At 40.9% G+C, this 27,596-nt stretch overlaps 1 protein-coding gene across 1 annotated transcript in view; it reads right to left on the bottom strand.

The window, feature by feature from the left end:
- Positions 1 to 9,075, bottom strand: part of LOC121432455 (neuroblastoma-amplified sequence) — a 309,448-nt gene extending 300,373 nt beyond the window's left edge. The window contains exons 1-5 of the mRNA XM_041630447.1: positions 8,951 to 9,075; positions 6,878 to 6,932; positions 5,283 to 5,319; positions 3,859 to 3,936; positions 3,494 to 3,541 (exon numbers count right to left, since the gene is read on the bottom strand). Coding sequence (XP_041486381.1) covers positions 3,494 to 3,541; positions 3,859 to 3,936; positions 5,283 to 5,319; positions 6,878 to 6,932; positions 8,951 to 9,064 — 332 coding nt within the window. The 5' untranslated portion in view covers positions 9,065 to 9,075. The remainder of the gene's footprint in view (positions 1 to 3,493; positions 3,542 to 3,858; positions 3,937 to 5,282; positions 5,320 to 6,877; positions 6,933 to 8,950) is intronic.
- Between the last annotated feature and the right edge of the window lie 18,521 nt (positions 9,076 to 27,596).

Raw genomic sequence — 27,596 nt, 5'->3', positions numbered from 1 at the left:
CTCTTAGCATCTGTTCCTCCTCTTGCACTGGCATTGTTCATCACATGGAGACTAGCAACTCCTATTATGTTCAGAGAAATGGAACAAGTGGAGGTCAAGTGACCTTTTTTGAGCGGAGGGAATTGAACTTGGGGCTTTGCCCCAGGTAGACAAGAGCTCTATCACTGTGCTACATCTCCACCCTTATATTTGTGGGAATATATCATACTGAGGGAGACGATCCCTAACTATAAAGAAAACACAATAAAATCAGAGCTGCAGGTCCCAGGCCTCATTCACAATGCATTCCTTGAAAATGGCACATGCTGGATCTGTAGAAAACAGAAGTGCTAATCATAATGAGGGGGACACCCAGCATCCATACCAAAGCACAGCATGGCTGGAATGGAAATGGAAACTGTACTTTCGTTTCCTGGCCACTCAGACCTGAATAATCACACAAAAACTTTTTGGCGGGGCTGGAGAGATAGCTCAGAGGTTAAGCGCATTGCCTGCTCTTCCAAAGGTCCTGAGTTCAATTCCCAGCCACCACATGGTGTCTCACAACCATCTGTAATGGGGTCTGGTGCCCTCTTCTGACCTGCAGGCATATGCACAGACAGAATATTGTATACATAATAAATAAATAAATAAATAAATAAATAAATAAATAAATAAATCTTTTTGGCCAACAGCTCAGGCGTATCCTAGCTAGCTCTCACATCTTAAATTAACCCATTTCTATTATTTTATATTTTACCACAAGATTTGTGGGTTGTTACCTCACATCTTGTTTCTTGGGTGGTTACATGGTGTCTGCCTGACTCCGCCTCCTTTCTTCCTGCATTCACTTTAGTTTTCTCCACTAGCTAAATTCTGCCCTGTCATAGGCCAAAGCAACTTCTTCATTAACTAATAGTAATAAAACATATTCATAGCATACAGAGGGGAATCCCACATCAGAAACACAGTGCATAAAACCTGAAGCTACAAAAATGGATCCTGAATTCTTACATGTATCATTTATCCTTCATTTTCAAAGCAGAGGAAAATCTACCCAACATCTCAGACCTACGAGAATATCATGAGTTAACAGGAGTACCTAACACCCAGCACTGGCATCAACTTAATAAGAGTAACCCAACATGTGCTCAATGTTACCGGTGTCATGGTGTGAGGAGCTCCCCACACATAGTGTGCTCTCAAAGGCTTCCTGGTGGAGCTCATCTCATACCAAAATTTGTGTGTATTACAAAGCTTTTGCAAATTATCCTTTCTCCTAAATTTTCATTGGCAAGTTCCATGGATCTTTGGTCAAGCTCTCCCTCTCAGACCCAAATATGTTGATCGCACATACATGCCCTGACTCTTATATCAAAAATCACTTCATCCATCTTCTCTTTTCAAGGGAAAAGTGAATGTTGTGTTCTGACTGCTGTTTATAAGTAAGGTATATACTATAAGCTTGTTTCTCAAAACACTTCACAGAACTGCAACAAACGGAATAGGAGAATCTAGCCATCCCTACTAATGGTATAAATTCAAATGCTGCCAAATGGATGCTTAACAACGTGCTTAAAAACAACACAGAGGGATCTATGTAGCCATATCTGGTTCAAGTGCTGAGCAAGGGAAGATTGTCATCACTGCCATTATTTCCCTGGTGGCTTGAAAGGACTCAGAAAGCCTCCCCACTTGAAGCCAGTACCTGACAGGGAAAGACTTTTCTACTCCTCCAAAGAGCTGCGAGAATCCAGTTCTGCTTGGATACACAGGAAGAAAAAAACCGAAAACGGGCAGAAAATGAACACCAACGCAAGAGCAACTGAATGGGCACTAGTGCTATTTTAGTGAGAACAGTGGAACAGCAGAAGACATTTCTATTAGTATCTAAGTATTTATATGTGTGCTGTGCATGTCAGTATGCATCCACACCCACATATGTGTAGGTGGACATGTGCACATAGGGAGGCCCAAAAGTGACAACAGGTGTCTTCCTTACCAGTCTCTCTCTACCTCATATGCTGCCACAGGGTCTCATGTTCAAACCAGAGCTAACGCTCTCAGTTTCTGTGGCTAACTGCATTGCTGTGGGGATCCCATTTCCACCTACCACAGGAAGTGGATTACAGGTAGGACACTATGCCCACCCATCTTTTACATAGGTTCTATGAATCCAAACTCCCCTCCTCTAGATGGCATGGCAAGCTGTTTATCTGCTCAGCCATCACCCAAGCCCTCCACTTATATCTGACAACCAATAGGTAGGCTTTGCCTACTAAAAGGGGGACCCTCAATATTAGAAATGGCAAATATTTGGTGGATTGATGCAAATTCCAAAACAAACCAACTACTCCTGAGTTTGCAACCCAGGCCAGCTTAAAAAGTACGTTTTTTAATGTACATATGTATGTGTCTATGTGAGAAGAAGAAGAAGGCATTAAAGTCCCTGGAAATGAAGCCATGGGCAGTTGTGAGCCACCATGAAGGTCAGGTGCTGGGAACAGAACCCAGGTCCCTGCAAGAGCAATAAGCAGTTTTAACCACTGAGCCATCTCTCCAACCCCTAGAGGGATATTTTAGATAAGAACATAGTATCATTGAATGTACTGAGTGGACACCACACAGATCTCCAGTAATCACCTTGGTCATTCACAGTTCTATATTCCCACACTTATGCCATTATTGCAAAGCTGCCCTGCTGGGGAATATTATTTTAAGGTGTGTGACTTATGTTTATGCTTCATTTGTTTAACTCTATAAAGCTGTGGTTCCTTGCGTGTATAAAACACCTGATGGTCTAATAAAAAGATAAACAGCCAATAGCAAGGCAGGAGCAAAGATAGGTGGACCTGGCAGGCAGAGAGAATAAATAGAAGGGGAAATGTGGGAGGAGAGAGGATGAGCATTAAGAGAACAAGGAGAGGAGGACATCAGGAACCAACTACCCAGCTACACAGTCAGCCACGGAATGAGGGAAAAATAAGATATACCAATGTAAGAAAAGGAAAAAGCCCCAAGGACAAAGATAGATGGGATAACTTAAGAAAATGGCAGAAAAAAAAAAAACAAGCCAAGCTAAGACTGGGCATTCATAACTAAAATAAGTCTCCATTTGTGATTTATCTGGGAGCTGGGTGGTAGGCCCCTCAAAAAGCAAAGGAGTTAAATATCACAACATTGCCCTGCTTTGTTTCATATCTTGAGACATCTTACATTGGTCTAAATAACTATTTCATCAGTAACTAGTCCAACAACAGTTACTTCCAGACTTCTAGAATATTATCTTCATGTAGCAAGAAGGTATCACTTCTCGGGAGCCAGCAGATAAGTACAGAGATGAGCAAACCACACTAAGAGAGCGTCATTTGTAAGTCAGTCTTTGATACGTCACAAAAGTAAAATCCCTTCAAATATCACCTATGAAAAGATTAAAACTTTAGCTCTTATGTATAAGGAATGAGGGTTTTTCTCCTCAAAAGAAATTTTCCATAGAGCCTACATTAACAATTACCTGATTTCCACACACTGGTCTTGGACAGCTGCCAAAAGCTTGCCATTGCTTCATGGGAGAAAAGAGAAAGAAATTCTGCTGTGAGTATTGGAGTCTTTACTTTGATGGGATTATTTTACAGTAAGTTTTTTAAAGTTTTGCTTTCATTATCTACCTTCTGACTTGACAACTATACAAGTACAAAATCATAGAAATGATTCAATACAGCTTAAATTAATATGTTCAAGCAACAATGACCATATGTAACAAAAGGGAATTTAATACAAATCAAGAATGAAAGCCACAAGGACCCCTAAAATCCATGTCTGAATCTAGATTTAGGAGAAATGCAGACAGAAGTTTGAAGTGAATTTATACATACTTACTTCGCAAGAACCAAATGCCAGTTTATCTGCTTATTGACCAAGCGAACCAGTCCCTCGGGAAGCAAAAACGGAGCAGGGCTGAAAGCACAGCACATAAGCTAGCTTAAGAATGAATCATGAAAATCATATGGAAAGGAGGAAAAATTAAAAGAGAGGGTTTTATATTAAAAAACTTGAATATTAGTAAACCTAAATCCAAAAACTACCAAATTTTTACAATTTTTAAAAGATCTTATTTATTATATATACAGTGATCTGCCTGCAGGTCAGAAGAGGGCACAAAATCTCATAATAGATGGTTGTGAACCACCATGTAGTTGCTGGGACTTTAACTCAGGACCTTTAAAAGAGCAAGCAGTGCTCTTAATGGCTGAGCCATCTCCCCAGTTCAAAAACTACTAATATGATATATGAAACTTCATAAGTACGAGATAAAGACCCAATGGCATACTTATAGTTCATACAATTACCAATGCAGCCAATTTCCTCAACCATCTCTACCCTATTGCGCCCTACATCCTCAAAAATCAAAACTAACAAAAACAAACATATCACATACACACACTTGCGTGCACACACACACAAACAGAGACAGAGAGAATAAAATAAAAAAAAAAACACTGAGCAAATAGTTCTACAAGTGATCAAAGGTCTCTATTTTAGAACTATCTTATCTTTAGAACTGTTAAGTTTAAGGTTTAGAGAAAGCAACATGCAATTAATAAGTCTACTTTTAAAAAACACTACAAACATTGCTAAATGCCAAATTATATCATTTTATCAGATTAATTATTTCCTTGTCCTTGTTGAACCTGAAAAATCAGCATCATAGTTGAACATAACAACATTCAAAGAATTAAAAAAAAAAGCACAAGAGGTAAAATCTGAAGACCTACAACACAGCAAGCCAGCTTTTGACCACAGAGTTGATGCAATAACAAGAACAAAAGTGCTGCTTATCATTTACAAGACACACATGCAGCATAGGGGCGTCTCCTATGCAGTTACGGATGCTCTTCAGAGGAATGGAAGCGAGCAGAATATGATCACTATGGACTAAGGGAACAATGAGTGTACTGAGACATCAGCAGCTTACACCAAATTCTGTGAAATGCCTATCAAAAACTAGGTTTGCCATGGGAGGCATGCCCCTTTCTGAGTGATTACAGAGGAGGATGGGGGAGGGGTGAAGGTAGGGGACGCCATGGTTGGGATGTAAAATAAGTTAATTAATAAAAAAAATGAAAAAAAAACTTGAGCTTTTCAAACACACCATTAAGAAACTGAAACGGCAACAACAAATTGGAACAAACTTCCAAAGCCTGAATTTCCATATATATTGGAGATATGTATATCTTTACCTTAATCTGATATTCAAAACATTAAATCACAAATGACAATCTTTGTAAAAACTGAAGGCTCACCTGTACCAGATGTACTGACGAAAAAATAACAGGTGATCTGTAAGAAAAAGAAGCAGCCATTTGCAAACAACTTATAAAATGAGACCAACCTAATATACACTATAACTTTTATAAGACCATATATTTGTTTATATTAAAGTCCACGCTTACGTTACTCAAACACTGAAATATTTTCCAACTACTAATTTTAAAAAATGGTTTATGAGATGCTAAATTTAATCTATGAAACCTTATTCAAATCATTACTAGGAATTACAGTAGATTGCTCTTTAAAACAAATCTATTGATATGAAGTATAAAATCTAAATCAAGATAGTAATTTGAACTTTGCAACAACTATGTAAGTAATACCTGGAGAAGTCTGCGATAAACAAAATTTCAGACACAGGTTTAAGACTTCTTTATATTGTGTGTGTGTGTGTGTGTGTGTGTGTGTGTGTGTGTGTGTGTTTGAGAGACACAGAAAGACACACACACTCCTGTACATACAGCTAGGTATAGAGTGAGGGAGAAAAGTCTGAAGAAGAACATCATATCTAGGTTGTAAAATGAAGAAATTTTTATTATGATATGTAGTTACTTATACTTTCAAATTTTTTCTAAATTATTTTAATCAGTTATATATGTTTTCTAAATTAAGTCAAAACTTTGTTTGTGATAATGAAAACTGAATACACACAACCTTAGTTATTCATAAGTTTTCAATTTTTTTGAACTGATTCTTCTCTTCATAAGGAACTCATACCCAACATAAGGATGGCCTAAAAGGCCAGAAGGACAGACAGGTAATCACATTCCCAAAGAACGATGTGAACAAATTTCCACATCTGAAAACATTAATGGTAGGGGCTAGAAAGATGCTTGGTGGTTAAGACCTGGGTTTGATTCCCAGCACAGGCATGGTGGCGCACAACCATCTATAACTTCAGCTCCAGCAAACCCTACATCTCCTCAGACATCCATGGGTTCCTGCACACACATGGTACACACACACAGGGACACCCACATACATTTATACATACATATAATATGAAATAAATAAATATAAGACAGCACCTACCCTAACAGTCTGCTGGAAGAATTACATTAATCTGTTAATATAATAAAGTCCTCATAGCTCAAAAAGGCTGGTCCTCAATTCTTTTTCAGACTCTTGCTGGTTTATATATAAAGTCTATCATTGGTTAAATGAATGCTCAATTTAATCACACTTGTAATTTGAATATTTTTCACATTCTATCTGAACCTCTGTGTAAACATGTGCAATGGTATCTCACATTGGGCTTTCTCATCACCTCCTGGTACAACACAGGTAATGGCTAAACTTAGGCTACAGTTTAGTTCTACACTGAGTTAGAGATAGGTAAGACTGAAAACCTACGTACGCACACACACATACATACATGAATCTGTAGAAATAATTACATATAAGATTAAAGCCAGATAATATGTATGCTAACTACCTTCATTAGGTTTTATATCAGAAGTCTAAAAGAACCTTTTTAAATCACTAGGCTGTCTAGAATTGCACAGTTGTGAATTGAGAAAAAACAGCCCACTAACTATGTAATACATAAAACACGAATCGTATTTACCTCTGATGGCTTTTGTGATGATGAATGATGCCCCATGCTTTCGGTTGCCTCTAAGCTACAATTTAAAAAAAAAATTTAAAATGTTTTAAACTTACATTTTTTAATTTTACAATACTCACAACATATTAATTTAAACTTCTTTATTTCTATCCAGAGAATTGAGTACTATCAGTATTTTAAAACTTCTTCCAGACTGAAATAACATCATCTAGACTGTGTTTCTGTGGCTTAAGAGTGAAACTGACAATTACAGGTACATGTCAGAAAAAACACAAAAATGAGGTTAGAAACTGTTTTCAAATCAAAACACAAATAAAAAGACAAAAAAAGACCAGGGACAGGGCTGAGGTGTATCTAAATGATAGGAAACTTGCCTATCATGTGTAGGGCCAGACAAGGTCAGGGTTTGACCATTCAAGACTATACTGGTTGACAAGTCAGTACAGTTGACTTAAGTAGACCACAGAAACCTTAAACAAATTTTACTCAGAGGAAAAGTAGTTATCTATTGTGTATCCACTGAGACAATGTTATTAACAAAACACAGATATAACTAGTACATTAAATAATTTGACTCCATAATTATAAACTGAATGTTGTAGGATAAAGAACAACAATATTTCCTATGGTGAGTACTATATGAAAGTATAGTAAGTACACTATTAAACTCCTACCAAGAATATAATGAATAAAAGCATCAGCAAGAGCAAGTAGATTATTCCCTAAGAAGCCCACTCAACAAACATGAAGCAATCATCAGAAGACAATTTGGCACCGCGGGGGTATAGAAAAGTGAATCAGACGCAGAGCCTAAAGGTCAATAGCTGTGTTGAGTAGATATGGAAATCTGTAATAAAGACAGACGCGAGAGGGCAAAGTACAAAGAGGTTTCCGTACAAGGTGACGCTGTGCTGTTTTTAAATCAATGTGTAATGTTAAGCATGCTGAGACATTATTACAGATGTTGTCAGAAGTGTCAGCTGTCTTTATCCAACTAAAAGGCAGCACGAAACAGCCTCTTAATTTCATGATCTACAAAATGTCCACATTATTCAGGAGAAGCAGGAAATAATGAAAACAATATATGGAGATCTCTGCCATACAAGACATAATTCAAGACAAGGGGAATAAACCTTCAGAAAAGATGGCAATGAAGCTCAGTAGGCTGGATTCAGAAACTTTAATAAAAGTCCTTCGTGCATGCTAATACACTGGACCTAATACACTGGCATGTCAGGCCCTCTGTATGATATGCCAAATAAATGGTCCTCAGGCTCCTGTTCTTCACCCTAGGACTAGCAGGCTCTCCCTAGGAAATGAGTAACTCCAGGGTCCATAAGTTAGCAAACACCGTACTTCGTCTCCTGCAGAACTGGAGAACGACCGCAGCTTCTTTCTTTCTTTTCACTCCCTTCGCATTTTGCTCAGACAGGCCACTTAAAGCTTGGTAAGGAGAAACGGTCACTGGTCGGTTTTCTCTCCTCCACAGTGGAAGTTCCATGAAGACAACTCATCTTTGGGACCCAGGACAGACGGACAGACAGGAAGGCAAGCAGGCAGATTTCTGATCTCTCTCTCTCTCTCTCTCTCTCTCTCTCTCTCTCTCTCTCTCTCTCTCTCTCACACACACACACACACACACACACACACACACACACGTACACGCCTATTTCTGAGATGTCAAGAAGACCGTGTGCACACACAGACAAACCACACACTTACAAGCCTCTTTCTTACTGAGATGTCGAGAAGACCTTAGGGTCCTGCAAAAAAATTCTCCCGCCACAGAGAACAAGAAAGCAAGCCAAGTCCGGATGTGGCAAGGACTCCCTCCCTCTAAGGCAGGCGAGTGACACCGACCACCCGAGCGGGTGACAGCCTGACTGAGGACCGACAGCCGAACTCTGACTCCAGAGACACCCCTCAGAGAGCCCCAGACCCAGCTGCCCAGCCGTTGCCAGGCGACAGCACAGCTGCCATCCCCGCTCCACCCGGCTGCGTGGCACCGCTACGTGGCTCCACGCTCCAAGCGCCCGCGTCACGCCGACCGCCTTCAAGGAGGGTCCGGCTCACCTGCACTTCTGTCTCGGGTGGCCACTCGGTGTTGACCAGCAAGTCATAGAGGATCGTCTCCTCCTCGTCTGCAGCGTCGGGACTCGAAGCCGGCACTGACTCGGAGGCCGCCATGTTGGCCCGGAACAGAGTGGCGGAAGGAGGGGCCCTACGGTAGCTCACGCGGGTCAAACTTTCCGGGACGCGGCCACTGCTGATTGGAAGAGAGTAAAGTGAATTAATTGGCTGCTGAAAGGGCATACTATGGGTAGAAAAATGACGGTGTCCATGTGTAAGGTAGATCTTGGACTCTGTCCGTTCTGTGCTCATTTGTGCCTAACATGACTCAAGTCCCAGAACCATTCTTTTTTTTTTTAAATTTATTTATTTATTAAAGATTTCTGTCTCTTCCCCACCACCGCCTCCCATTTCTCTCCCCCTCCCCCAATCAAGTCCCCCTCCCTCGTCAGCCCAAAGAACGAACAGGGTTCCTTGCCCTGTGGGAAGTCCAAGGACCACCCACCTCCTTCAAGGTCTAGTAAGGTGAGCATCCAAACTGCCTAGGCTCCCACAAAGCCAGTACGTGCAGTAGGAAAAGGTAAATCAACCCAATTATAAAATGGGGCATTGAGCTGAACAGAGAATTCTCAACAGAAGAACTTCAAATGGCCAAAAGACACTTAAGGTCATGCTCAACTTCATTAGTGATCAGGGAAATGCAAATCAAGACAACTTTAAGATACCATCTTACACCTGTCAGAATGGCTAAAATAAAAAACACCAATGATAGCCTTTGTTGGAGAGGTTGTGGAGAAAGGGGTACACTCATCCATTGCTGGTGGGAATGTAAACTTGTGCAACCACTTTGGAAAGCAGTGTGGCGGTTTCTCAGGAAATTCGGAATCAACTTACCCCTGGAGCCAACAATACCACTCTTGGGAATATACCCAAGAGAGGCCTTATCATACAACCAAAGTATATGCTCTACTATGTTCATAGCAGCATTGTTTGTGATAGCCAGAACCTGGAAACAACCTAGATGCCCTTCAATGGAAGAATGGATGAAGAAAGTATGGAATATATACATATTAGAGTACTACTCAGCAGTAAAAAACAAGGGCTTCTTGAATTTTGCATACAAATGGATGGAAATAGAAAACACTATCCTGAGTGAGGTGAGACAGACCCAAAAAGAGGAACATGGGATGTACTCACTCATATTTGGCTTCTAGCCATAAACCAAGGACATTGAGCCTATAATTAGTGATCCTAGAGAAGCTAAATAAGGAGAACCCAAAGAAAAACATATAGGCATCCTCCTGAATATTAACCTTCATCAGGCGATGAAAGGAGACAGAGACCCACATTGGAGCACTGGACATAAATCTCAAGGTCCAAATCAGGAGCAGAAGGAGAAATAGCACGAGCAAGGAACTCAGGACCGCAAGGGGTACACCCACACACTGAGACAATGGGGATGTTCTACTGGGAACTCACCAAGGCCAGCTGGTCTGGGTCTGGAAAAGTCTGGGATAAAACCGGACTCTCTAAACATAGCAGACAATGAGGATTACTGAGAACTCAAGAACAATGGCAATGGGTTTCTGATCCTACTGCACGCACTGGCTTTGTGGGAGTCTAGGCAGTTTGGATGCTCAACTTACTAGACCTGGATGGAGGTGGGGGTTCCTTGGACTTCCCACAGGACAGGGAACCCTGATTGCTTTTCGGGCTGAGGAGGGGGGGGGGTACTTAGTTGGGGGAGGGGGAGGGAAATGGGAGGCGGTGGCGGGGAAGAGACAGAAATCTTAATAAATAAATAAATTTAAAAAAAACCCATTGCCATAAATAAAGGACATTGAACCTATAATTAGTGATCCTAGAGAAGCTAAATAAGAAGGAGAACCCAAAGAAAAACATATAGGCATCCTCCAGAATATTAACCTTCATCAGGCGATGAAAGGAGACAGAGACAGAGACCCAGAACCATTCTTACCCAGTCAGTTTCAACAAAAGACTAGAAACAAATACCTCCAGAAATGCTGGTGTTCATTTAGGTAGCCATCCTCTAACACAGAAAATGTTCGGCCAAAGGGCTTTAAATATACCAAGAGGTTATCCAGATCTACAGAATAAACTAACGGTTGAGTATCACATGGATGGTGTTTTTAGGCTCCTAAAACACCCAGTGAGCGCAAGAGGGTCTGATGGAGACTTCCTGTGGCAGGTAGAGCTTGCCAGCTATGTAACAGAGGATGTCCTAGAAATCACTGTACAACATGGACTAGACTTAGACTCAGTCCTCCCCAGGACTCAGAGTTCAGATATGTGCCACCATGACCAGCCGTGGATCTTCAACTATAGATAAAAACTGGATCTGATGGAGAAGGTCTGGAAAGAATATTTATGTTAGAAGCGACTACAGCACATAAAGACATAGATAGAAAAATTGAGTTGCGATGACAGACAGGGTGAATAGAGAAAGGCCAAGCTGGGAAAGGGGGTACAGGACAATAAAAATACAACAGCTGGAGGATTCCCTAAACGGGGTACTTACCTCATTTGTTCATTTACTTATTCCTGAACAAATGTCTCTCTGTGGAAGGCCGTTTACTAAAAACAGAGCCAACTGTGACCTGAATGACCACATGGGCTGCATTAAGAAGAAGCACAATTTCCCAACATACCTTTCAGAAATGATACTGTACAATAACCATCTCTGCACATTAGGCAATGATATAATTAAAAGGCACAACTGGAGCGTGTCTAATGGTTCCCATTTCTCTCCAAGTTAAATTAACTCAAAACCATATATCTTTTGCCTGCACCTTGTGTTCTCACAGCTAAACTTCTGTTACACACACACACACACACACACACACATTTAGCTAGACTCTTACTGCTTCTGAGACACTACACACATATAAACAGCAGGCACTTTGACAGGGATGTTCCCTATCATGGAGGTTCTACCTGATATATGGTGGCTTTCTCATATCCTTCCAGTTTCTGTTTAAATGTCACCTCCCTTCTGAACTCTACCATTCTTGCCTGTAGTAGAAGAGCCTCTTGTTTGTTCCCAGTTGTCCACACTTAAAATAACCACACAGAAACTCTATTATTTGCAATACTGTTTGGCCAATAGCTTAAGTGTATTTCTAGCTTACTCTTATATCTTAAATCAACCCATTACAATTAATCTGTGCATTGCCACATGGCTGTGGCTGACCGGCAAGGTTCCACCGTGTCTGGCCCCAGCAGCGGCTACATGGCATCTCCTTATCTCCCCCTTCTTTATTCATTAACCAATAAAAACAACACATATACAGAAGGACCTCCCAAACCACCTGCCTGTGTGTAAATTTGCAAGCACTTCACCACTACTTCAGCTTTCCGGCCTTCTCCACGCCTGCTCAGTTATTTAGTGTTCTTTTTTCATGACACATGTCATCACTGGATAGGCTATGTGATGTATAATGTATCGTCTCTGTGCACTCTCTGTCCCCAACCTCCAAAATGTAAGCTCCGACCTGGTAGAGAGCATCATCATCTTCTATAATAAATTCAATACACAGCTGCACTGTGTTCCCAGCATTTATAACAATACCAAGCACAGAGCAGGGGACAAAATTTATATTGCTGTTGAATAAAAGAAGAATTTTCAAACAACATTTTTTTAACAAACTCCTACCACGTGGCACCAGCAAGCTTGGAACTCCTACTGTCAAGCAAACCTCTTGCATCAATATTCTGTGGAGTTCTCACTACACAGGGATTTTCAAACGTCTTACTTTTACATGCTCAGAGTATTTCTTTTACAGCATCTGGGTCTTTTCATCGAGTTCCCAACCACAAACCCCAGCATTCTTTCTATCTACTCTGCAGAACATAACAAGTTACACCACTACAAAGAGCATGTCTCACATGGCACACCAGAGAAGGCAGAGATCTGAATACTGGGCAGGGGAGATGGTAGGGTTCCCATACAGTACCTCAAAAGAGCACCCACCTTCAACGGCATACCAACTTTCCTGGTCCAACCTCTCCCCTGTCTTTCCTTTGACAGAAATTGTAATGACTTTCTGCTTCTTCCATTTTCTTTGTCATGTCTACCTGATCGTACAGCTGCGATGAACAAAGGATGTGTTCTTGGACTTGAGAGATGAACCTCCATTCTCAGAGGGAAACTACAAATTTACAAAACTCCATGATCACAATAGAGCAAAACGGAACCAGTGTTTCAGCAAGGCACAGTGGATCACATCTGTAATCCTAGCACTTGGGAGACTGAGACAGGAGGATCCTCCTGAGTTCAAAACCAGCCTGAGCTGCATAGTGAGCCTTTAAACAAACAAGCAAACATAGTTCTTGAGATCCATATGTTCTTTTCTCCATAGGGCAGCACATGGCAGAGATTTGTATTGCAAAGGATAACTCAATACTGTAGACAAAGCAATCCAACACTTGAAGAAGTAAATGAAAAGTTGACCAGGAGTGCTATGCCAGCAGATAGACTTATATTATTATCAGCCTGCTCTATTAAGTGTGGTGTGTAAGAGTTTGGTTGCTGAGTGCTACGATAGCCATCTAATCAACATCATTCTGCAGTTGAAATTCTATCTTCTATGGTCTGAGTATGTCGTCCCTCCAAATTCATATGTTAAATATTCTGAACTGGTGGGTAATGAAGTAAGGTTCAGGAAAGATGACTAAGGTGGCTGGAGAGATGTTCAGAGCAGGTGAAGGGTTGCTGCACACGCTTAAGGACCTGTCCCATCACAAACACATAATACAAAGCTAGGAATGGCTGCACAGAAGGCAGGGACAGGAGGATCGCTGGGACTTACTGGCTACTACGTAGGTCCAGTTTCACAGAAATAATGTCTTAAGAGAATTGGCAGAGGGTGATAGATAGGACTCGCATCTTGCCCCTCTGCCTCTGTGTGTGTGTATGCACACACACACACACACACACACACACACACACACACACACATCGTATACACACAAAATAATTGAGCGATCTTTTTCTATTCTTTCTATGATGTAAGGACACAGGAAGAAAGTGCAATATATGTGAAATAGAGTTCCAAACAGATGTACCCTGATCTTGAACTCAGCCTCAAGAACTGTCGGAAATCAATTTCTTTTGTTTAGAAAATGTTCTTTTAGATATTTTATTGTAGCAACCCAAGAGACTATGGATATGCCTATAATTCAGAGACACTTTAAGTCACAAATAAATCATTTTTAAAAGAAAGATTACTGCAGATACTAAACGCGAATTGTAACTCTGTGAAGAACATAAGGATTTAAGACAAATAAAAACTGAGACAGATACACAATAGGAGTGTGCCTGCTCCTGCCCCCTCCATGTTGAAAGATTTGTAAGAGGACACTGAAGCTCTACATCATGGTGGTCCAGCCGAGGGCCTATACTGATGGTTCAAATTCCTAAGAGAAGGCATTGGGGCATATTCATCTGAAGAGCAATGATCTGATGCTTATAAAAGCTTTTGATGGGGAGGAGCAGAAAGGAGCTGGGAATAGTAATATTTCCCCACCTCCTTCGACCCTTACCACACATCAAATACATCTCAAATCAATTAAAATGTAACTAGAATTGACTTTGCTGATGGTCATACACATTTATACCTTACCATCAGGCAGGAATAGCTTAATGATGTCGCAGAAGATGCAATTTGTGTCTCTTAATTCTTCCATGTAGAGCTATCATTAAGACATAGTCTCATTTCTCATGAGGCTCAGCTTTTTAGTCCCTGTCCGCAAAGAGGCCCATTAAGCTAAAAAGCCATCAATGATTCAGCAGTTAACCCTTTTGTGCTTCTGCACATTAGAGACCAAAGAAATTGGTTAGTCGTTGGAGTTCCTTCCGTTTTAAATTTACAACTGTGTAACAAAATTGAATTAAGGCATGGAAATTCTCTCTTAGGTGCCACGCATTCCTACCTGATTGCATAGCGTCATTCAAGAAATTCTTTTTTCTCCAAAAGTCTAAAGATCCAAGTCAAACCGTCCATAAATATCCTAAGACTGCTATAATATCTCTTGGCAGGCAAAACAATACAAAGTTCAGGCATAACTTGAGCCAAGAAGAAATCCCAAGCCCCCTACTTGAATTTTGTTTACTCTAATCCACTATACTTTCAATCAGGTCATTTCTTCCTCTATTTCTGTCACTCAGAAATTAAATGGGATGTCCCTGGAGAACAGATCTCCCAGAGCCCCAAGCGATGGCAAGTGCAACAGCCACCACGTGCTATTCAATGCGCTTCCAAGCTGACTGACTGTTTTATTGGCTATTGATAGATGCTACGTGTGCTTTAAATTGTTCTCTGATCTTTATAGTCTCTCCTGGAATGGACAGACTGGCACTTGGAAAGACAGACCGAAGCTTGGAAATCCATTCACAGACATGGAAAGCAAGGCAGACAGAATTCCAAGATCACTACAGAGCAAATTCCATACATGTCTCTTCAGGTTTGAGTTCTGTGTTGTTTTCTTTTCCACAGGATGGCACATCCCAGAGAATGCTTGGCAAAAATGACAAAGCTGCACTCACGTGGTGAAGAGGTGAAATGTCCTGCTGTGGATGACCAGATGGAAATGGAAACAATAGACAAATAAATAGTGCAAATAAAACATATGGGTAAATTAACAGTTGCTGACTTAGAATTTAGAATCGCTTTTTAAAATTCTATTTCAGAACAACAACATAATTGATGTGTCTCAAAATATAAAACATATAAAATGAGTTAGTGGATACCATACATGCACTTGTCATTGTGTATGGCTTTGGGAGGACATGTTCCCCAGTAACATCCAATTTAATTTCAGACTGACAAAAATAGAGGAAGAAATGACCTGCATGAAAATACAGTTGATTAGAGTAAACAAAATTCAAATAAGGGACTGGGGATTTCTTCATATATATGAAATATTAATGGTAGAATCTCGGTGTGAGTATGAGAATCCATCACAAAATTCTTGCAACTTTGTTACATATGAAAATGCTGGAAAAGGGTAAATCTTCAATATTAGGAGTAGGGGAAGATGGTCTCTCTGGGATCAAGGGAATGCTGCAGGCACTAAATAACTTCATACCTATTGAGAAAGCAGTCATATGTTTGCTACAAATGAGAAAAAGTAACATGCAGCTCCCAAAACATGGGAAGGAATATGGAAAATAAAGAAAAATGTATCTATTTGAGGAGGGTGTGACTGAATGCACTAAGATAAAGAGGGATGGGGCCCCAGCCTGGAAGCATCGGAGAGAAAGGGAGAGCAACAGTGACCCCAGTACCTGCCCAGAAGTATCAGAGATGGAGTGACGGCCTTGGTGGCCTGGAAGCATTGACAGTAGGAGCCACAGACCCCTGTGCACCAAGAGAAATGATGAGCAGAGCATGACTCCATCTGCATCTGGAGGAGCCATCAAAGGCCACCACCTGCACCAATTGGAGGAAGAGGGCCTACCTGAAGCACAGGATCCACCTGTACCAACCGGAGGAAGAGATGGGTAGACAACAGGGCAAGAATGCACTCAACAACATAAAGAGCAATGCCACGCCACCAGAAACTAATGGTTCTATAATAGCAAGACCTGAGCATACCAACGCAGATGAAGCAGAAGAAAACAACCTTAAAAATAACTTTATGAAGATGATTGAGGTCCTTAAAAAGGAAATGAAAATTTTCCTAATGAAATGAAAGAAAAGACAAACAAAAACTTAGAAGAAATCAACAAACCCCTTAAAGAAAGCCAAGAAAAAGCAATCAAACAGGTGAAGGAAATGGTTAAAGACTTAAAAACTGAAATAGAGGTAATAAAGAAAACACAAACAGGGAATTCTGGAAATGGAAAAGCTAAGTAAATGATCGGGAACTGCAGGGACAAGCATAAACAACAAAATACAAGAAATAAAATAGAAACTCTCAAGTGTTGAAGATACCATAGAGGAAATGGATTCATCAGTCAAAGAAAATGTTAAAGCAAACAAATTCTCAACACAAAATATCCAGGAAATCTGGGACACCATGGAAAGACCGAATCTAAAAATAATAGGGTTAGAAGAAGAAGAAAAAGTCCAGCTCAAAGGCACAGAAAATATATTCAACAAAATTATAGAAGAAAACCTTTCCAACCTAAAGAAGGTTATACCTATGATAGGTACCACTTACTAAAATTAAGTCAAGATGAGATCATTTAAATAGACCTATAACCCCAAAGGAAATAGAAGCAGTCGTTAAAAGTCTCCCAACCAAAAAAAGTCCAGGACCAGATGTCTTCAGCCCAGAATTCTACCAGAACTTCAAAGAAGAGCTAATACTCCTTAAAGTATTACAAACCATAGAAACAGAAAGAACATTGCCAAACTCTTTTTACGAGGCTACAGTTACCCTAATACCCAAACCACACAAAGATACCTAATACCAAGACCAATCTTCCACATGAACATTGATGCAAAAATACTCAATAAAATACTTGTAAACCAAATCTAACAACGCATCAAAAAAACATCCACCCTAATCAAGTAGGCTTCATCCCAGAGATTCAGCATTGGCTCTACATATGGAAATCTGTCAATGTAATCTACCATATAAACAAACTGAAAGGGGGGGGGGGAACACACATGATCATCTCATTAGATGCCAAAGAAGCTTTTGACAAAATCCAATACTCCTTCATGATAAAAATCTTTTAGAAATCAAGGATACAAGGTGTGGGAACTGCAGCCCCGAGTTGATATCTCTGCCCCCATTTGAGGTGCTTATCTGCAAGGAAAACATAATAAATTCCCTCTGCTCCTGGAGTGGGGAAGGAAGGAATTTTAAGTGCATGGTGACTGGTCCTTGATCCCTGCCAGGGTCAGGTTACAGTCCCTTCGCAGCCCCCTCCTCATTTGTTGCCATGTTATAAAACCAGCCCAGCAGACAATAAAGAGAAGCTGTTCCACCTCAAGCTCGTGCTCTGTGTATTCATTCAACCTGGACACCCTCCGCCGAGACTCTTGGTTCCAGCCAGCGCTGGCGTGGCAAAAGGAACATATCTAAACATATTAAAAGCAACTTATAGCAAGCCGACAGCCAACATCAAATTAAATGGAGAACACAAATGATTCCACTAAAATCAGGAACAAGACAAGGCTGTCCACTCTCTCTGTATCTATTCAACATAGTTCATGAAGTTCTGGCTAGAGTAGTAAGACAACAAAAGAAGATCAAGGGGATACAAGAAGAAGTCAAACTATCACTTTTCACAGATAATATAATAGTATACATAGTGATCCTGAAAAGCCTACCCAAGAACTCCTACAACTGATAAACACCTTCAGTAATGTGGAGGGATGCAAGATTAACTCAAAAAAAAAATAAGTAGCCCTCCTATATACAAATGGGCTGAGAAAGAAATCAGAGAAACATTACTCTTTACAATAGCTACCAATAACATAAAATAACTTGGGGTAACCCTAACCAAACATGTATGACAAGAAATTTAATTCTCTAAAGAAAGAAATTGGAGAAGACATCAGAAAATGAAATTTTCTGATGCTTTTGGATAGGTAAGATCAACATAATAAAAATGACAATCTTACTAAAAGCAATGTTCAGATTCAATGCACTCCCCATCAAAATCCCAACACAATTCTTCACAGATGTTGAGAGAACATTACTCAACTGTTGGGAACTGTGGACCCTGAGACCCTGAATTTCATGTAAACAAATTGTTATGCTGCTCTGAGCAAAACAATTTGTTTTCCTATGTTTGAAGCTGCTCTGAGCAGGAGAGTGGGTTCTGGTGGGTTTGGTTGGGGTGTGATAATCAGTTAAGGATCCCTATATAAGCTGCCCTGAGACACAACAAAGGGAACATTCTTGGTGAATTCAAGGATGACCCATGTCTCTTTCTCTGTGTGTGTCAATCTCCAGGCCCTTGTTCAGCTCGTGTATGGTCCTGTAGTGCAGGCAGTACACTACAGGCATAATACCATAGTACACATAGTACAGGTTCTACAGGACCATAGTACATATAGTAGTACAGATGCTACACTCAACTTCAGATGGAAAAACAAAAAACCCAGTGTAGCTAAAAACAATCCTGTACAATAAAGGAACTTTCGGAGGTATCACCATCCCTAACCTCAAGCTCTATTATAGAGCTATAGTAATAAAAAGAGCATGGTATTGATGTAAAAACAGATATATGGATGAATGGAATCAAATTGAAAACCCTGATATTTATCCATGCACATATGAACACCTAACACCTTTTTGATGAACAAGCCAAAAAGGAACAATAAAAAAGGAAAACATCTTTAAAAAATGGTGATGATATAACTGGATGTCAACATGTAGAAGATTGCAAGTAGATCCATATCTATCATCCTGCACAAAACTCAAGTCCAAGTGAATCAAGGACCTCAACATAAAGCCAGTTACATTGAACCTGATAGAAGAGAAAATGGGAAGTAGCCTTGAATGCACTGGCACAGGAGACCACTTCCTAAATAGAGCACCAGTAGCACACACATTGAGAGCAACAATTAATAAATGGAATCTCCTGAAATCAAAAAGCTTCTATAAAGCGAGAACATGGTCAATAAGACAAAACAGCATCACCAACCCCACATCAGATAGACGGCTGATCTCCAAAATATATAAAGAACTCAAGAAACTAGACAACAAAATACCAAATAATCCAATTTTTTAAATGAGATGAAGTACTAAACAGAGAATTCTCAACAGAAGAAACTAAAATAACAGAAAGTCATTTAAGGAATTGCACAACATCCTTTATCATCAGGGATGATCAAAATAACTCTGAGATACTCTCTTACACAAGTCAAAATGGCCAAGTGAAGTAATAGTGGCGGCGGGTCTGTGTCCCCGGCACCCGGCCGCCCCCACGGCTAGCTTTACCCAAAATAATTACATGGACACTGTATCCTTTTAATCACTGCTTGGCCCATTCTCTTCTAGGCTAATTCTCACATATTAAATTAGCCCATTTCTAATCATCTGTGTATGGCACCCCAAGGTGCGCTTACCAGGAAGATTCTAGCCTATGTCCATCCTGGGTCGGAGCTTCATGGCGTGTGTCTGCCTGGGAGCGGGGCATGGCGTCTCTCTGAGGCGTCTGCTCCCGAGAGAGCTGTGGAGTCTCTGAGCTCACTTCCTCTTCCTCCCAGCATTCTGTCTGTTTACTCCTCCCACCTATCCTCTAACCAATAAAATGGGCCAGGGCAGTTCCTTTATTAGCCAATGACCTTCCTCCATCATTTCCCCTATTTTGGTTTAAACAAAAAAAGAAGGCTTTAACTTTAACATAGCAAAATTACATATAACAAAGCAGTTATCAAGTAAAAATTACAATAATCTTTATCATAACTAAAGAAAACTATAACTATAACTAACTATTCTTAACTCCATCAAAGACACCAGAAAGATATAATATTACCTAAGTAAACAAGAACTAAGAAACTTCAAACTCTAGAAATGACTGCCTGGACAGTCACCCAAAGTTCTTTTGTACCGTTGGGGCATCCATCTTCAGCCTTCAGGCCCATAGTATCCAGCAGACATTTTCATCAAGCAGGAAATTCCAAAGGCAGTCACTATCTGCTTGTCCTGAAGAATGTCTCACAGACTCTCTCATGAATCAGGAGCCCAAAAGATCATCTCACCTTTAGGCAAGTTCAGTAGTCCTCTCTCTGCGGGTTCTCTGTTTCCAGTTTATGCAATAGTCCAGGCAAGAGCAGTTTCTTGCCCAAATGGCTATCAAACTCCATAAGGATCCTCTTCGATGCCCATCTTCCTCTTGAAGTAGATTGGTGCTGCCAGGAGCAGAGTGTCTCATTGTCATGAAAAGTCCTAAATTATTAAAACATTAAATGTCCTATTCTGTAATCTTTGAAAAATATGAAGAATGCCTATCTAAAATATATCTATGTACATCTAGAAAATCTTAACTAACATGGCTACAAACTTGACTATTATGATTATCTATTAACAATCTATATTTCTAATTATACATTACATTTTTAAATGAACTACACAATCACAGTTCCTTAATCAAGATCAGAAACACATATACATATAACAAAATTGACCTTAAATCACTAAAACAAAATTCATATCAATGTAAATTATTCATATCTCTATCATATCCCCCTTTAAATGTAAAAGAACATTTATAAACAATATTTGGGAATATGGGCACAGTTATTTCTCTCCAAACTGCTTCCTGCTGAATGGGGGCATCGTTAATTAGGTCTTTCATGGTATAACCTGTGTGTTAGTTTCATCTCAGTTGGCAGTTGAGCGAAGCAATTTTCTGAAGATGTTCACAACAATCCTTCAGGAGGGCGTGGTCCATCATACCAAATCGGAATAGGAGAAATGAACAGCGTCTCATCCTCTGTGAAAACAAAATAAGAAACTCCTTTCCAAAGCATCATGTCCTTAGATCCAAATTTCAAAGTCAAGGGATCAAAATATCTATGTTGGATTAGCTCAGCAACATTTATAAATAAATATCTTTTAGTAGCTTTTGCTCTTTCCTCAGCATTCAAACAATTCAAAGAGAGCACAATAGCATACAGTATCAAAATTCTCTGTGTATTTTCCATCTTTGTGCAGCTTTGTTTTAATCTCTATTTTGTTTATTTTTACTTTTAACTCTTTGCTTTTTGAGACAGATTCTCTGTATCTTTGACCTGAAGTAACTCTGTAGACCAGGCTGTCTTTGAACTCTCAGAGATCCGCCTGTCTCTGCCTCCCAGGCACTGGGATTAAAGGTGTACACTACTACACCTTGAACTCACAGAGATCTGTTTGTCTCTGCCTTCTAGGCACTGGGATTAAAGGCGTGTGCTACCACACCTTGAAGTCACAGAGGTCTATCTCCCTCTGCCTACCCAAGTGTTGGGATTAAAGGTGTGTACCACACACAACAACTCTCTTCCTTTTTTGTTGTTACTTTAAGAACTTTAAATTTTAGTCTGCATATATTTTTAACACACTTCAAACCATTTAGAAATTTTCTTTGTCTTTGAATCTCTCTTTACTGTATATCTCTCTTTTTCTGACCACACAAGTCTTTAATTTACCAAGCAATATCAGTAGGATTAAAGGCGTGGCTTTGCCGGCTGGATCCAGCCCATTCCTTAGCTTTCCAGCCTCATGGCTGAAGTACTGGCTGTAGCCAGCAAGTGAGCTTCAGCAGCCTGTGCTTGCAAACCGCACAAACCGCCTGCGTAAAAGAGTCAGAGTTTGTCCTGGCAGGACAGCCCAGAAAGCCGGCATTTTTAAACGGCGCAGCTTTTTTTTTTTTTTTTTTTTTTTTTTGCTACGGCTGAAAACCGAAAAGCATGCGGTCAGCTTTTCGTCAACACCGTTTAAGTGTTTCGTGGCAGGACCTCTTAATGAGCTGCAGGCTTTGCAGCTAAAGCTGAGTCAGGAAGCCTCTCTTAGATGAGGCGCTTGCTTGCCTCTAGCAAGCAGAGTAGAACCGAGAAATTGCTGCTACCAAGAAACCAGGCACAATGCTTTCATTTTGTTCTAGAATTACTTCCCAAACTGTCTCAGGCTTTATGTGGAAGCAGTTGTCCACGTGGGCGCCATATGCAGTAATAAGGGCGGCGGGGCTGCGTCCCCAACACCCCAGCCACCTGCTCGGCTAGCTTATGGCCGAAATAACAACACACAAACTGTATTCATTTAAACACTGCTTGGCCCATTCTCTTCTAGGCTAATTCTCACATATTAATTTAGCCCATTTCTAATCATCTGTGTATGGCACCCCAAGGTGCGTTTACCAGGAAGATTCTAGCCTATGTCCATCCTGGGTCGGAGCTTCATGGCGTGTGTCTTCCTGGGAGCGGGGCATGGCGTCTCTCTGAGGCGTCTGCTCCCGAGAGAGCTGTGGAGTCTCTGAGCTCACTTCCTCTTCCTCCCAGCGTTCTGTTCTGTTTACTCCTCCCACCTATCCTCTAACCAATAAAATGGGCCAGGGCAGTTCCTTTATTAGCCAATGACCTTCCTCCATCAGCCAAGATCAAAAATACTGAGCACAGCTTCTTTTGGAGAGGATGTGGAGGCTAGAGAACACTCCTCTACACCTAGTACAGCCATTCTGGAAATCAGTATGGTGGCGTCTTAAAAAATTGGGAATCAATCTACCTCAAGACCTAGTGATATCACTCTTGGGCATATATCCAAAGGATACTCAATCATACCACAAGAATATTTGCTCAACAATATTCATAGCAGCATTATTTGCAAATAGCCAAAACTTGGAAACAACCTAGATGCCCCTCAACTGAAGAATGAATAAAGAAAAGGAGTATATTTACACAATGAACTGTTACTCAGCTGTAAAAAACAATATCATGTAATTTTCAGGCAAATGGATAGAACTAGAAAAAATTCTGAGTGAGGTAAACCAAACTCAGAAAGACAAACACAATATATGCTCACTCTTAAGTGGATAGAAACTATAAAACAAAGCAAAAGATATTCAGTCTACATTTCACTGGTCCAAAGAAGCTAGAACCTTCTTTCTGTAACTGATGGAACCAGATGCAAAGATCCACAACCAAGCACCAGGCTGAACTCCAGGAAGCCATTCAAAGGGAAGAGGGAATACATGAACAAGTGAGAGCAAGATCATGATGGAGAAATCTACAGAGACAGCTGAGCCAAGATCGTGGAAACTCATGAACTCTGCATAGACAGCTGTGATGCCTCTATGGGTCCGAACTAGGCCCTCCATATGTGGAAGTCAGTTGTGGAACTTGGGCTGTCTGAGGGGCCCCTGGCAGTAGGCCTAGGATCTATCCCTGGTGAGGGAGCTAGCTTGTTGGAACCCATTTCCTATGAGGGGATGCCATACTCAGCCTTAATGCAGAGGGTGGGGGATTGGTCCTGCCCCAAATTAAGGTGCCAAACTGTGTCAATGCCTATGAGAGACCTTACCTGTTGGAAGGAGTGAATGAGAGGTGGGCTGGGCTGGGGACGGAAGCGGCGGGGGCCAGAAGGAGAGGTGAGAGGGAGAACCTTGGTTGAAATGTAAAATGAATTTTAAAATAAATAAATGTTTTAAAAAAGATAAAGAGGGATAAAGTAAAACTTCTCTTGAAATTTTAGTGGAAATTCTTAAATAATCTTTAAGTTTATAATCTCCAAAACAAACAAACAAATCTATCAAAAATAAAAATAAAAAAACAAAAAAGTAACACACGTGCACACACAGCATGTGTGTGTCAAAACAAGAAGTCAACAATACACAGAGTTCATTTCTTTTGGTCAGCTACCCCTGGGCATGGAGACTGCTTTGGAGTGTGATTCATTTACCTACTGACACTTCATTGAAGAAAACTGATTTTTCCTTTACCAACAGGTATGGTATCAATTGCAAATAGATTCTTGGAAGAGCTCTCTCTCTCTCGCTCTCTCGCTCTCTCTCTCTCTCTCTCTCTCCCTCTCTCTCTCTCTCCTGGGACTTCACACTCATTCACTTTTAAAGCTCTGCTTTTGTTTCTGTGTTTTAGCATGTCCTCTGGGTATTTGGGGAACTCTTTTAAAATTTGTCTGTCAGCTTGCCTGAGAAGCTCACTAAACCTAGCAGAGGAAAACAACTGGCTTCTCCTCAGCTTTACCTCAGAGAGCCATGCAGCTTACAGATGCACTGACCAAACAAAGCAATAGTAGCTTCTAAAGAAAATAGTTGACAGAGTCCAAAAGGAATGAATTTGTTTGCCAACACGCCCCAACCACCTCTGGAGTTCCCCAGAAGGATGTGGTAGAAGATTTTATTAGTGACATGGCATCTCATGTCTTCAACAGGGAACAGGATCAATGAAATTACACTGCTTCCCATCAAAGTGGCTTCCACTTATGTCTACAGATGTGGGGGTACCTAGGGAGACTCAAATAACACCAGCAACGCAGAAATTCAAGGGGAAATCTTAAAAAGGAGATACATTTCTTTGTAAGTAGTGACAATTGTTTTAAGACAAGGTCCTACTATGTAGCCTGGCTTGCCTGGAACTCACTATATAGACCAGGCTAGGCTGGAACTTGCAGGAAACTGCCTGCCTCTGCCTCCAAGTGCTAGGATTTAAGGATTATGCCACATCTAGCCAAGAATGTCTTTTTAATCTCTGCACCCTCAACTTGAAAGTATGCCTTGGATAAATTTGTATTGCTAGCCTGATTTATTCATAGCTTTCTTGAGTCCAGCAAATGAGAAGTTAGCACAACCATATGGCCATTTCTAGATGCTTATGCTTCTGAACCAATAGTCAAAGAAGGGATTAACTGTGCTAGGTAGGGTGCTTTTTTTTTCTAATTACCAGGAAGAAATTGGATTACTGTTCTGGAATGGAGAGCTCTTGGAATAAAGATTGCTCTCTTGAAACTGATCTGACCTTAATAATTGTCTTAATTAATAGAATTTGGGGAACTGACGCTGCTTGAATTCTAAAGCTCGGTTAGAAAAGCCCCACATGGTGTGTATGCTTGAACGTCAACCTTTGGACCCCAAACTCTCCGGGGCCTGGGCCAAATGTAATGCTTCAACCAACTCCAGCCCCAGCCCCAGCCAGGAATTCATGAACATGAACGTCACCCAAGTGATGTATCTGAGTCTTCTCTTGAGTCTAGCCCAGACTTGGAGTCTTTCAGTGGAGCTGCTAGGCATTGAAGAATAAAGTTGATGTGTCCAGACTGTACCGTGACTGGCTTCTTCACCCACAACTTCATGAACAAAATAAGCCACACTGGTGATTTATTATGCAGCCATAGTAACTGGAACATTGTCACTCAGAGCTACAGTTGAATCAGCCTTTGCAAATTCCCCTTCTTATTACTGTAGCAAGGGGAAGAGGTAATGTGAATTTTTATATTTAGGATTATTCTTGCTAGATATTTTGAAGCATTTGTGACCATCCTATTTGTTAGGTAGCCCCTTTTTTGATACAGCAAGTTGTCTTATTTTAACCAGATAGGTAATCACAAGCTAAGTTAACATACAGCCCATGCAATCAGTGTCACAGGTGCATAGGAGGTGCCGTGAATGAGGACTCTGGGAAGGAGAAAGCAAGCCACAATTCCCATGTATGGATATAAAATGGCTCTCTTCAGCAAGCAATATGAGAGAGAGATGTAAGAAGCCGCTGGGATGCTGGGATTTAGAATGTTTGCTAGGTGCACACTCTGTTCTCACGTACTCAGCAGCATCACTCACGGGGCCTGATGAGCCTGCAAGATGGCGGGCTGCGGAGACAGGCCGCAGGCGTGGGGGAGCGAGAACTGCAATTCTGCCTGCCTGCCTGCCTGCCTGCCTGCCTGCCAGTAAGCATCAAGCCATAAATAATGGCCCGGCCAGGCTTCCTTATAATGAGCCCGACAGTTAGTGAGATCTCTTTTTTTTCTGTTTTACAGTCCCTCTGCAGCTCTTCCTGGCTGCCCCTTTGTCTCCCTCCCTCCATATATCTGGAGTGAAGGACTTTATGGCCACTACTTCAGGGGATACAGAGTTATAGATCTCTGGATTTATGTGTATTTGCCAGCCCCCCTCTGGTCCCGGTACCATAAGGTGAATGCCGGGGCAGGGAGAATGATGATCCCTTCTAATAGATCCGGGCCAGTTTCTGACAACTTATTTTGACAAAAGCATAAAATTCAATGATGGTTGTTCAGCTCAGAAGCTGGAGAAAATACAGTGATAAAAAAAAAAAAACCAACAACAAGAAGAAGAAGACGAAAGAGAAGGTTTACATTCGACCCTCCCCTTATCCAAATTGCTCTGAGTCAGGTAAATTGTTAAAAGCATGGGAAGGTAAAGCAACAAATTTAATGAGAATGGATGGTTTAAAAGCACCAGGATTTATTCCAGAGGATATTGTGCGTCAGTGTCCTTCCAGAATGGAAAGGTTACCACTTACAAGTGAACGCAACACGGAGTCTGTTATGGAAATGAGGGTATGTGACAGCCCGTGGAATATGGCCTGGAAGGTTCTCTTTATTTGACAATTATAGCAACTTTTTGTATAGTCCCCTTCCACACTACACAAATCTGTGGGCAACTAAGAGATTGCAGACGTTGTTGGCGGAGGCTTTTAGTTTGCTCCCGGATGCCCAGACCCGAAATAGTCACACAGAAACCATATTATTTGCAATACTGTTTGGCCAATAGTTTAAGCATATTTTTAGCTAGTCCTTATATCCTAAACTAACCCATCTCCTTTAATCTGTGCATCCCCACATGGCTGTGGCTTACTGGCAAGGTCCCATGGCATCTGTTCCCAGCGGTGGCTACATGACTTCTTTCTGACTCCACCTTCTTTCTCTCAGAATTCAGTTTAGTTTAGTTCTCCCACCCCCCCGCCAGCTCTGTTCTGCCCTGCTATAGGCCCAAAGCAGTTTCTTTGTTAACAAATGGTAATCACAGCATACAGAGGGAAATCCCACATCTAGAAGTGACCACACGTGACTCTGATGGTTTTGCCGACAAAGATACCTCTCGGTTTTGTTCTCTGGGGTGACTGGCTTTAATGGTGAAGGCAGGGAAATGTGCCACCAGTCATAGCATGACATCATAAGAGACCAGCTACAGCTGAAGAATAGGAGCCTTCAGCCAACT

This window comes from Microtus oregoni, unplaced genomic scaffold, assembly GCF_018167655.1.
Source record: "Microtus oregoni isolate MIOR12 unplaced genomic scaffold, Mior012 000034F_ref0000314, whole genome shotgun sequence".
NCBI lineage: Eukaryota > Metazoa > Chordata > Mammalia > Rodentia > Cricetidae > Microtus > Microtus oregoni.
The sequence above is the reverse complement of the archived record's forward strand: the minus strand, read 5'-3'. Positions and strand labels throughout refer to the sequence as shown.